Source organism: Populus alba, chromosome 8 (assembly GCF_005239225.2).
Source record: "Populus alba chromosome 8, ASM523922v2, whole genome shotgun sequence".
NCBI classification, from domain to species: Eukaryota; Viridiplantae; Streptophyta; class Magnoliopsida; order Malpighiales; family Salicaceae; genus Populus; species Populus alba.
The window spans coordinates 15,456,515-15,469,388 of record NC_133291.1 but is presented as its reverse complement, the minus strand read 5'-3'; the positions used below and the strand labels follow the sequence as shown (position 1 = coordinate 15,469,388).

Genomic DNA, 12,874 nt, shown 5'->3' with positions numbered 1-12,874 from the left:
AATAAAATGTCTTTTTTTAATACAAATAGCTAAAATTAAAGACTAATTTAACTTGAATATAATAGATATTGACGTAAACTAACTTGAATTAATAAGTTTTTTAAATAATTATTTTACTTGATGGTTAATAAATATAATGTAGATATCGTTAAACTCAATCATATATATATATATATATATATATATATATATATATATATATGTTGAACAATAAATAATTAGAATATAGATATAATACAAATATAACATGCAAATATCCATTATAAAAAATTATCAATAAAAAATAATTAAAATTTTCTGACACGTTATCAATAACACAGCGCCTTAATATTCGATCGAATTCCATGTTGCTATGGTGCGTATGCCCTTCCCTCACGGCCTCATGCATGATCACTGAAGTCTCTGGGAAAAAAAAATCATTTTTGTCTACTGGGATAAATGTATTAATACAGAAAGAATCACAAGTTGGCACAGCCAAAAATTCCTAACCCAAGCGTCTCCGATTACACAAATATTCCTATCATTCAACAACAATCAACGAAAAACTTGACGTGATGTTCCACCTTTTCTAGCAAGATGCCATTTTACAATCTGCTTCATGCATCTAAAACTTCAGCTCAACATGTAATTTATCTACTGCCCACATTAGTCTCAAGAAGAAATGCAGGGCTATATCAGATGATACGCATGAATCACTGGCTCTGCTCTGAAGAAATGAATCCGATGGACTTGGTTACAGTTTCCAGAAGCTGCATCCATCGTTGTTATTCATTCCATCCCACCCAAATTCAGAGAAAAAAATGACGAAAGAATTTGGAAAGAGAGCACAGCTTTTGCAAACAAAAATCTGGATTCTGGATAATGGCCAAATTGTTAATGCTGATCTTCAATCCTCAATGAGACTAGTTCGCTCTCTTGAAATTGACCTCTACATTTTAAACCACCAGGGAACCATCTCCGAAGACTCTCTGGCCAAACCCTATGAAAGAAATGCAATTATGCAAATCATTAGAAATTTAGAATAGATGTGTACAAAATCAACAACAGCAAAGCAAAGCAGTTTTGAGAGCATGACCATGGAAAAAAACAGCAGGAAAATATAGAATAAGTTGGAGGTTGGAACCACAGGCTCTCCACCATCCCCACCATCTCTCTAATTTTCACTCTACTTTTGTTGGGCCATACATCCTAATCATCAGATAGTAGTCTATTGATAAAAAAATTCAGCCAACACCTTCACCGTGAAGATAGTGGAAGCCCCGAATTGCTCCACAACGTGCTTGACTTTCGGAGGACTAACCGCTAGACTGCTTGACGTGTATGACCTAAAGTTCAAGATTAGAGTTGTACCCTGTGTGTTTTGGTGATAGCAAATAACATTATACGCTAATGGGTTTGCTTGAGATGTTTTATTTCAGGGATAAAATTACAAAAGCTAACAGACTTGGTTGTGTTGGATTTAGATGTGTTTGTATATCTTCATGCCAAAGAAAATAAAAGTCCAACCTGAATAGCCTTTATTTCGTGCATGACATTCTTGGATTTTCAGATGGAAAGAAAACTGTATCTTAAAGAATTTGATATCAAGATGACTAATTAGCTTTTGTGGAATACTATCATAAAGGAAACTTTATTTTGGACAAGCTCAAAAAATAGTTTGCATATTCTAGTGTCTTATAAAATACAAGATATTCTATGCATGATGGGAAAAGTATTATTCTTCTATTATTGGAACTGGATTTCATTTTCGAAGAATTATTCTTGATAGAAACAACAAAGTGATCTTTCTTCTTGAAAGAGGAATTAACATTGCAGACTTGATTGGAGACCTGTTAAGGAAAGGAAGAGCTGTTACACTCTTCATAAAGGAAATGAAGAAGCCAAGCTTTGCATCCTTTTCAAGTCAGATAAATACTATTTAAGCAGGATTATTTATAGAAATCTTTTTATCTGTTGGAATAATTTTATAAATGGCCAAACAATTCTAAGAAACATTTGAAAATCAAGTAGAATCTACCCACAGATGTGTCTTTATCAAGCAAAGATCTTTCTTCAATATCTATACTCTTGAACCCTAAATAGTCTTTGTTTCAAAAGACATTGAAATGCAGAGAAGTGGAGGAAGAAATTGAGCTATTAGTTAAAAACAATATATGTTAATATACTCTATTTATAGAAAAAGAAAGAGCAGAACCTTGTGATATCTTTTATACAAGGACTAGTTACAATTCTCCATACTAGTGAGTTTAAAAGGTATCTTACAAGGGTGCAAGTACATTGGATAAACTAAGTGTGTGTTTAGTGGTGGACAGTACTTTTCACTTAAAAGTTCATCAAATTTTTTATATATATTAGTTCATTAAAATCATCGGAAAGTACTAAAAAAATATCAACTTGATGATTTTTCAAGCCAAACATACTTTGAAATGCACCCAAAAGCAGTTACAAACACAAAAACAAACAGCCTTAAAGAACAATAAGAAAAATAGTTGTGATATGCAGATTGAGTTGTAAGGAAATCTGAATCAGTGAGCTTCAGTAGCTCTCAAGGAAGAACCTTGAGGGCTTAAGTATTCACAAGTTACGAGGAACCAATATAAATCTGTGTTAGCTTTTCTTGATCCCTACTCTCTCTTTACCTTGTCTTTGTTTATTTATTTATTCGAATTGGATAACCTTTTCTGTTAATTTAATTTATGTGTTCATTGTATAAGTAGACTATAAATGTACCAATTAATCATTTTGTCTTGTCTTTGCTTACCTGTTTTTCTGTTCATCAATGTACCAGTTATTATCCACTACATATAACTAATCTTTTTACACTTAATCTTTTCTTTGAGTGTTTTTAATTTTAGAATGTACCAATTAATGTACCAATTAATTTATGTGTTCATTGTATAAGTAGACTATAAATGTACCAATTAATCATTTTGTCTTGTCTTTGCTTACCTGTTTTTCTGTTCATCAATGTACCAGTTATTATCCACTACATATAACTAATCTTTTTACACTTAATCTTTTCTTTGAGTGTTTTTAATTTTCAATTCTAAAAGTTTGATTTTAAGTCTAATTCACCCCCTCTTGGACTGCCACTAGGACAAAAATTAGAGTGTTAAAGCATATAGAATTTACTCAAAGATCATTGCACACTGAAGATGGTATGCATTGAAATTGCATACTTTGCGATTGAAATTGAACATATTGAAACCATCATAGGCAGGCCATTAGCTAGCTGTAGTCACATCAAAGGGGTCATAGAAGAAAGAATTTGAAGACAATCCTACCCCATTTCTTTATACATCATAAAAAGCGTAGTTTGTTGCCACTTACTGATCCAATCTTTCATATATTGCCCGCCGCACAGAAGAGTTCAGGCCATATGCTATTGAGTTGGAAAGACCCTAAAACAAAAGCAAAGAATTAGTTACGTTAACAGTCTGTGAAAGTAAAATAATAAAACTATTCTATTAATGGGTAAAGCATTTCATCCACAATAATGATAAATGAAAAGCTCTTTCTCCAAGTGACATACTGCAATCTCTTCTTACTAATCATTTAGAAGATAAATGAATTCTATAATCAGCAAGGGTTTTCCAAGCAATCCACAATAATGAATTAGAGGCAGGGGAGTGAGTCCTCACTCCTCAGCAACATCCCAAACCCCATCAACAATAAAAGCAGACTGAATTTTCAATTTGCTATCTAAATTATAAATGCATATTAACAATAAATTTGCCCATAAAAGATGTCAGTCTGGGCATGTGCTCTTCATGTCATGTTTACAAGTATTTATCTGATTGTGTACTTTGCAAGACAGATGAATATTCCAAAAGCTAAAATGACAATTGTAATCCCATCCAGTAAGATGTCCTATAATCCCTTGTTACTTGCCCAACTCAAATAAATAAATAAATATATTCATTACATTATGTTCCCAATATATATATTCAAAATGAAGAAAAAATCATTGCAGAGACACAATCACCCAATTTACAGGTTGCATTCAATTTCTAGAAATATAGAAGAAGAGAAAATAAAGAAAGAATAAATTGATGATTATTGGAATTACCATAAGTGCAGCTGTCCCAACATCAAGAACAGAGAGCCAAAAGATTTTGTGGCCTGGTTCTATAAAATCATGAATGCCGTTGATAGTGCCAAAAGCCCATGATCCTATTAAGATGAGTGGATAGTATCCCCACCGGTTCATTGCCTACGAAATGAAAGAGAACAAGGGAAATTAACATTTTTTACCATGTCCCCATCAAAACTTTGAACTAACAATGAAGAAAAGACAAAAGAGGGGCAATGAAGTTAGGTAGCCAGAAAACAGAACATTTCAAATTTTTTATTTTTAAGAAAACTGGTCTTAACAGTAATGTTAGCAGAAACACAAAACATTATTGAAAAGAAGTTCCTCAAAAAGGTCAAATCACCATGATTTTGGAGAAAATATGTAAGAAGCATTGAATTTCTCCGGTGTTGGAGTTATACTATTGATTTTCTTCGAAGTAGTGAAAGTGGTTTTATAAGTTCCATAGGAAGCTATGTAACCACATGGAGTAAACTAGTTATTCAATTAATAAGAAATCCAAGCTCCTTTTCATATCTTTTATCTTAACAGATGTGAATATTCTAATTCAGTATACTAGCAACTGGGAACATACCTTCTTGTCTGCCCTTGCATCAGATTGATATGCTCGGTCTGACATTCCTACTGCCATCTGAAATTTCCAGATACAGTGTAAATGCTGTCTCAACAAATAGACAATCTAGAAAAAGAAACAAAATGTAATTGGGCACATACTCGTGTTGCATTGTTTAGCATGCGTATGACTTGATAATACGTAAATCCATTGTAAAGAATTGCACCCCATAGTGGTGCATAAAATGTTACGAATTGAACTGCCTGCAGAAGTAGAAACGGGCACATAAATTTTTTTACCAGAGAATAAGCATGGGTTCTGCATAACACTAGAAACAAAACAGAAATTTCAAAGGTTTTTCTTTATCTCATCAAGTGTCTAAGACCACTTCAACATCCACAATTACCTAAGGTTTGTACCCATATTGCTCTCACAATGAAATGATTTGAACTGTTTGATGTATAAAGGGCACAATAATACAAATATGGAGCCACATCTTGAAGAAAAAACTTACTATCATGAAAACCAACTATAAATGACTAAATCCCGGTGAGGAAAAAAATAAAATAAAATGATTTTCCACAGCAAACTCCTATGCGCTTACCTTTCTTGTTCTCCCTGTTGGTGTCAAACACCATCCACCTAAATGTCTGTGGTCATTACCAATGGAGCGTATTACAGTCAGAAACAATGAAGTTCCTGTAAAAAGAAATCAAACTTCAAATTCAGTTTCCATTGGCCAAAGAAATGCCCACTAGTATGAATGAAAACCTTGTTAATTTGAATTGCAGAAAGAAAGTGTTTAAGACAGCAACAGATGCAATAATCATAGACAGGAGCAGTAGAAGAATAAAAAAAACATATAATAACGAGCAAGAATTCATACCCCAAACATATAAGTGAAACATGGCCTCAAGATCTTCAACATCTGTCTTGTGTTTAACAACAGTGCGATGAAGTGTAAAGGCAATTGTCGTAGTCCAAAGAAAAGATGCTACACAAAAGAAATGTGTACTGTATCCTTGTGCATAACAGAAGAATCCTTTTGATGGATCCCTGCACTTACATATATATATTTATCAAAGAATAAAGAAAGCAAATTTAATAAAAATAAATTAAAAAAAAAACCGTACCCAACAATGCTGAAGAAACTGCAAAGCATATCCTGCAATGAGCATAAATCCCATACATTTCTTAATATAATGTATTAAACAAAGAGAGCAACTACGGATCATAATTACAAATATATATATATATATATATATATATATATTCTTTGAAAAAATAGTAAAACTATGGTTTCAAATAGGTTAACTAAATGAAGGTGCCAATTGATGAAGATGAATTAATTTAACTTTGATCCATCAGTTTAATAATTAATAAGCAAACGAGTGAGTGAGATCCACTACCATTAGCTAATAAGCAAATTAGTAACAAAAAATTGTGAGAGAGTGAGAGAGAGAGAGAGAGAGAGAGAGAGAGAGAGAGAGAGAACGGTTACGGAGAGGGCGAGGTAAAAGACGAGCTTGAAGGAGAACTTGCGGAGTTCTTTGAAGAGGAGATAACAGAGAACGATGAAGCTCGACCCTAAGAATGACAGACTTGACGCTCCTCCTTTCACCGCCATCAGAATCCAACGCTGGTGAGCCGTCAGGTTCCCTATCATCGCCATGATCACTGGGTTTTTTTTTTTTTTTAATGGGTTTTAAAGTTTTCTTTTTTTGTTTTTAACTAGTCCCTTCCAGTACCTGCTTACCCAACTTTCTTTCTTGTGTTTTGGATTCGTTGGGCACGGAAGGAAGACAACACATAAGCGAAGTAGAATTTATTTTATTTTTATATTCATTGCTATAATTAATAATAATAAAAAAAAAAGTTCACTGCTGAATTGAGATAATAAAATTATCTTTTTCTAACTTAAATTTAAACCTTAGACTTATATTTAGTGGTGTGTGGGTTTTTTCATTTAACTCAATGATCATTAGAAGATTTTTTGAGGGTATATGTATTTTTTTTTTTTAATTTTTTAACATAAAAAAACTATTTTTTTACCCCAAAAATATTTAAAATTGTTGATCAAGGGTTTTCTTGGTATTTTACAATATTTGTAATAGTAAAATATTTCTTTGCCTCCAAGATTAAAAAATAATGGGTTGCTGGACAAGGGTATTTTAGATTTTTTAAATTTTTATATAAAGTAAAATAACGCTTTTAACTTCAGAAAAAACAAAAAAAAAGCTTTGCCTTTAGAGGTATTTTAGTATTTTTACATGGGTATTTTATGTAATTAAGAGGATCATAGGAGCGTTTTAGTATTTTTCATATTTTATTTGTTATTTTTTAACCAAAAAAGCTATTTTAGCGTATTCCTCATGTCCTAGCGAATAGACAACGCCCGCACCATTAAGAAGGTGCGTATTACACTTTTCATTGACCAAATTTGATCATCCACCTTCTAATTGGATGCATAGTTGTGCTCTCTTCCACATGGTGTGGTGCATGTAGACAAATAATGAGTGGATTATCGTTGATGATTGATTGTTTGTGTTTTTTCTTTCTTCTCTCTTTTGACAACTAAAGTGCACAATTATTTTTGCTTGTTATTTGTCAAATTAGACATGTTTGTCATTCTCAAAGCGCTTGGGTCTGGCAACCCTGTGCAAGTGTATTGTGGATCAAGATACAATCTACTATAGACTTGCAAGTGGATTTTTCAAGCTCTAAGAGCTTGAGATGAGGCTAATGTTGTCTTTTGAGATAAAATTAAATTAATATTTTGCCCTTCGTTTGAAAAAATTGAAGCCCTAGTCATGTGGTATTTTAATATTTTTTATGGGCTCATTGATCATTAAATATTTGAACCATTTTTTTGTCCTGGGTGAGAAAAAAATAAAAAATAAAAATTAATTAACTAAGAAAAGAATATTTGAAAAAACTTAATCAAGAAAAAAACAAAAAATTTGATTAGAAAACTTAAAAAAGGGTCCAACTTGATTTTAGTTTAAGGCTTCTAAATTGATTGAACCAAACCATTTAGAATTAATATAAAAGATGTTGTTTATAATATGGTTTCATAATAATCGATACAAAAGGTGTTCTATTTTTTTAAAAAAAGCCTGTTATTTATAATGGCAATATACCTTCTTTTCTTTCTTCTTCTTCTTCTTTTTTTTTTTTAATATCTCAGACCCTTAATATTTGCATCTTTTTGTTAAAACATGAAATTCATATTGTTCTAATGTATAAAAGACAACATGTCCCCTTTTTTTATATGCTTTGCTTGCAAAAATAAACTTTTATGATTACATTTACAACATGTCCCGTTTTTTGCCATAAAAGCCCTAAAAACCTCACTAAAAAACTACTAGATTTTGCTAGTTTTTCTCTTTAAAAAATGAACAAAACTAAACCTAATTCAATTTGACTTTATATTTTATCAAAAACCAAACCGTACTAAACACTCTCACTCCTTGCTACTAGCTATATTTATATAGCTAAAATAGCTAAAAAGTTATTTTAGCTAGCTCTTTAAAAAATATAATGAATATTATTATTATTTTTTTTATTTTGCAAATTATATATAAGATAAATATTTAACTGTATGTTATTTTATGCTATTAACTCCTTTCAAATTACGTTACACAATTTTCTAATTATTTAGTGACACTTTTGAAAAAAATTAATTTAGTAGAACTTTTTAAAAAAGGGAAATGCATACACCTAAACAAATAATTAAAATTTAAGATGAAATTTTAATTTTTGGATGAAAATTCAGCAATAAAATATTTTAAGATAAAAATCATTTTTGTGATACCAAATTAAATTTTATATAGACTTGATCACATAAATAAAGTATTGCATTCAAAGAGTTCATATCTTTATTTTGGTGTAGAAAAATTCTAACAATAATAATATTTTGACACACTTTATATTCAATTAATATGTTGTTACCATAAAAAATAAAAATCATAGGTACATAATGATCTTTGGGCTAACATATTGAACTTGAGCAGGAGGTTAATAACATATGAGAGTTGCATTTGTAACATTTTTGGATTACTTTTTATTTTTTATTTTTCAAGCATCCATTTATAAAGGCTCTTCAATTTCTCTAAAAAATATTGAAATAAGAATGGTTGATCTTGAATTTTTTTGATATGTCATCTTTGCTTCATTGACCTAATATTAAAGCACAATGAAATGCATTAATTTAAAATTATTGGTAAATTAAATATATGAGGTTTGTATTAACAATACCTTGTTTTCATAGGTGGGACCACTTTGTTTTTTAATTTTCGATGAGGGCATAGTGTGAACAAAAATTATTCATTGCTAGTTGAATGGTCGACAACAATGCATTAGAGAAATTGATATACATTCAAATTCAAACTTCTTTTAATTGTTGTAGTTGTCGTGAATTATTTTCTAATATGCCTTACTTTTTATTGTTTATCTCCATATATTAGATTCATGCTAGTGTTTATCCATGCTTATATAAGACAAATATATTACATTCGAATTAGCATTCGCTATCGAAAGCTTGTTGGCTGCAACGAAGTAGCATTTGTTGTTGAAATTGAGGTGTCTGCAGCAAACTAGTTTTCGCTGCCAAAGTGTGCAGCCTGTAGCGAACTAGTTTTCACTGCCAAATTATGTGGCCAACACCAAATCAGTTTCCCTGTCGATTTTTCTACAATAGTCCCCTTGGGTAGAAATGACTTAAATGCTTGTAACAATTTCATTGTCTAATGGTGTAAAAGGTGGAACACTTGAATGTGAACATATGCGCTCTTGAAATAAGTATGGTGATGAATGTGATTTAAGGATGTAAATGTATTGATTTGTGACCATTGATGTCTTAGGTGGTGTGGCCAGGATCGAACCATCGTTAGGATAAGGACAACCCACAAGTGGAGTAGGTAAGTGTTTTCCACCTTTTTCTTGTATAATGTTTATGTTTTGAAATGATTTACTTATGGTGATATTTTATTAAATCCTTGTTGAATGATGAAATGATGAATTCTTGATAATTGTCAAAATGACTATGAAATGTCGAATGAGTTATTGATGAATGTTGAGACAATGACAGAAATGTTAATGTTCTGAAATGACCTGTTTGAGGTAGATATATTATTGTGTTGTGATGAATATTAAACCAACTATGAGGTGTTGATTGGGTTATTATGAATTTCAGTTGCTGATGAATGGTAGTATGAGTATTACGAAGGATCTATTGTTGTATTTTATTGAATGTAATTCTGACGAATGATTATATGAGTATTACGAAGGATCTATCATTTTATTATATTAAATGTAATTGTGACAAATGATTGTATGAGATCTACCGTTTTGTTATATTGAATGTAATTGTGACGAATGATTGTATAAGTATTATAAAGGATCTATTGTTTTATTATATTGAATATAATTGTGACACATGGTTGTATCTATCGTTATATTATATGAAAGAAATTGTCACGAATGGTTATATAAGTACTACAAAGATTTATCGTTGTATTATACTGAATGGTAATTATCATGAATGGTTGTATAAGTATTATGAGGGATCTATTATTGTATTGTATTGAACATTAACTTTCATGAATGGTTGGATGAGTAATACGAAGGGTGTACTATTGTGTGATACTGAATGTTAAACTATTATGAAATGTGTGTTTGTGTATTACAAAGGACGTATTATCTTGTTACTAAATGTTAAACTATTATGGAACGCCTGTACAAGTATCATGAAGGGTCTACTATTATGTTGCAATGAATGTCAAGTTGTTATGTACCGTTTGAATGAGCAAAATATATTATATGTTATAGTGATTTCATAAACTGCCTTTAGAACATTTGATTGGTTGATTGATTAACTTCTGCTAATGGTATCCTAGGCAGATGACTGGGATGAACAAATGATTAGCTATGGCTAGTGTCATCCAAAGTGGATGATTGAGACAAATGATTGATTAGTTTTGGCTAATGGCATTCAAAGGGATGACTGCAATAACTGATTGATTAGCTACGACTAATGGCATCTAAATGGATGACTGAGACAAATGATTGATTAGTTACGACTAATGGCATCTGAATGGATGACTGGGACAATTGATTGATTAGCTTCGACTAATGGCATCAAAACAGATGACTAGAATAAATGATTGATTAACGACGACTAATGGTATCCTAAGTGGATGATTGGGACAAATGATTGATTAGTTTCAACTAATGACATCCAAATAGATGACCAGAATAAATGATTGATTAGCCATGACTAATGGCACCCTAAGCGGATGACCGGGACAAATGATTGATTAACTTTGGCAAATGGCATCCGAAGGGATGGATGGGGTAAATGATTGATTAGCTTTGGCTAATGACATCTGAATTGATGGTCGGGATGAATGATTGATTAGCTATGGCTAATGACATCTAAAGTGGATGACTGAGATGAATAAGTGATTAGCTTCAACTAATGGCACTCTAAGGGGATGACCATGATGAATAAATGATTAGCTTCAGCTAATGGCATCCAAAGTGGATGACCCGGATGAATAAATGATTAACTTTGGCTAATGGCATCCTAAATTTATAACCAAGAAGAATAAATGACTAGCTTCGACTAATAGCATCCTAAGTGGATGACCAGGATGAATAAATGATTAGCTACGGCTAATGGCATCTAAAGTGAATGACTAGGATGAAGAAATGATTAACCTTGGCTAATGGCATCCTAAATAGATGACCAAGATGAATAAATGATTAGCTTAAGCTAATAGCATCCTAAGTGGATGACCGAGATGAGTAAACAATTGACTTCGGCTAATGGCATCCTAAGAGGATAGGCGGATTTGATAGTTATGAGTTAGTTTCAAGAATTGATGTGTTCATGTATACTATGTTTTGTATATACTAAGTATATGAAAGAACTACGATTATTATGCTTTAATCAGAGAATAACGTTAGTTTGCCTAACAGTATTCGAGATGAATGATCGGGTTTGAGTATTGTAACTAGCCTCGATAATTGATGAATTATTAACGATGATATTTACATAAGTAAAGGGAAATGATAGAATTACGCTCTTTTGGTCCATAAATGAAATGTAACGCTAATATTGCTTTATTATGTTTTTAGATTGCCTATAATGCTTGAAATTATCTTATGCTGTAACAGAGACAACATACCAACATGGCATGTAAGGAAATCCATTTCGCAGCTCACACATTTCGAAAAGAATTATATATTTGCATGTTATGGGTGATATAAGTTCTATAGGAACAAACGTGTTAATCCCTCAATTAGTCGCTCGACCCCTTTCAAAAAGACTAGTAATGAAAAAATTCAAATGGAACATGGATGTGAATGTGTGAACATGTTGATATGATGTGTATGAATATACATATGAGGTATTCACCTTATAAGGATGTCATATTGTGAATTACATAAGGTCATGATAACGAAAGTACTAGTTGTGTAACTTGTTGTTCAGCACTCTTGTATGAGCTCGTGATGATAACGAGACTAGAATAAGAATGTGAATTTATAAGTATGTTAATATGATGTAATGTAAACTTATGAGTATAGAAATATAATATTATGGGTACAAGAATTGAGAATCCATTTTATGGAAACATTGGCTTACATTATCCTACGTAGATCATGCCTTATTGATGAACAAAATACAATGGTAAATTTGAAGAATGATATGGTGAAAACATCCAGATACCGGATGATAAAAAAAAAACCATCAATTTTGGCCTTGAAAAAATTAGGTCGTTACAAAATAAAAGTCACGCATGATAGACAAAAAAAGTATACGGATGTGAGGAGGAGACCCCTCGAGTTTAGTGTGGGGGACTAGGTATTCTTGAAAGTAGCCTCGTGGAAGAACATGTTGAGGTTCAGATTGAAAGGAAAGTTAGCTCCTTGCTTCATTGGACCCTTTAAAATCATGCAGCAAATTGGACCAGTAGCCTACAAAGTAGACTTGCCCTCGTAGTTAGCCAAGGTCCATGATATATTATTGTCTCTTTGCTATGAAAGGTCAATGTGTATCCTACTCGAGTTCTACCTCAAGTTCTGGTAGAAGCCATGGAAGACTTAACGCTCGAATTGAGGCCTACACGGATTTAAGATTGGGGAGTGAAAGAACTACAAAATAAAAAGATCCTCATTGTCAGGGTCTTATGGCAGAGTGTCCAAATAAAAGAGGAAACTTGGGA

The 12,874-nt window shown here is 31.9% G+C and overlaps 1 protein-coding gene across 1 annotated transcript; it reads right to left on the bottom strand.

Moving 5' to 3' along the window:
• Window positions 1–401: 401 nt before the first annotated feature.
• On the bottom strand, window positions 402–6,438 carry LOC118061028 (G-protein coupled receptor 1). Its single transcript, XM_035074375.2, has 9 exons — window positions 6,148–6,438; window positions 5,780–5,811; window positions 5,533–5,702; window positions 5,251–5,345; window positions 4,808–4,909; window positions 4,668–4,724; window positions 4,070–4,213; window positions 3,331–3,401; window positions 402–979 (listed from the first exon to the last, which is right to left on the bottom strand). Exons 1-9 carry the CDS (start codon window positions 6,316–6,318, stop codon window positions 874–876), a joined length of 948 nt encoding a protein of 315 aa, XP_034930266.1. The 5' UTR covers window positions 6,319–6,438; the 3' UTR covers window positions 402–873.
• Between the last annotated feature and the right edge of the window lie 6,436 nt (window positions 6,439–12,874).

Coding starts and splice junctions, on each gene's coding strand:
- LOC118061028 (XM_035074375.2), bottom strand. CDS start 6,318: ATGGCGATGATAGGGAACCTGACGGCTCACCAGCGTTGGATTCTGATG. Junction 5,346..5,532: donor GTTTCACTTATATGTTTGGG/GTATGAATTCTT, acceptor TTCTTTTTACAG/GAACTTCATTGTTTCTGACT. Junction 4,910..5,250: donor CAACAGGGAGAACAAGAAAG/GTAAGCGCATAG, acceptor CTACTTCTGCAG/GCAGTTCAATTCGTAACATT.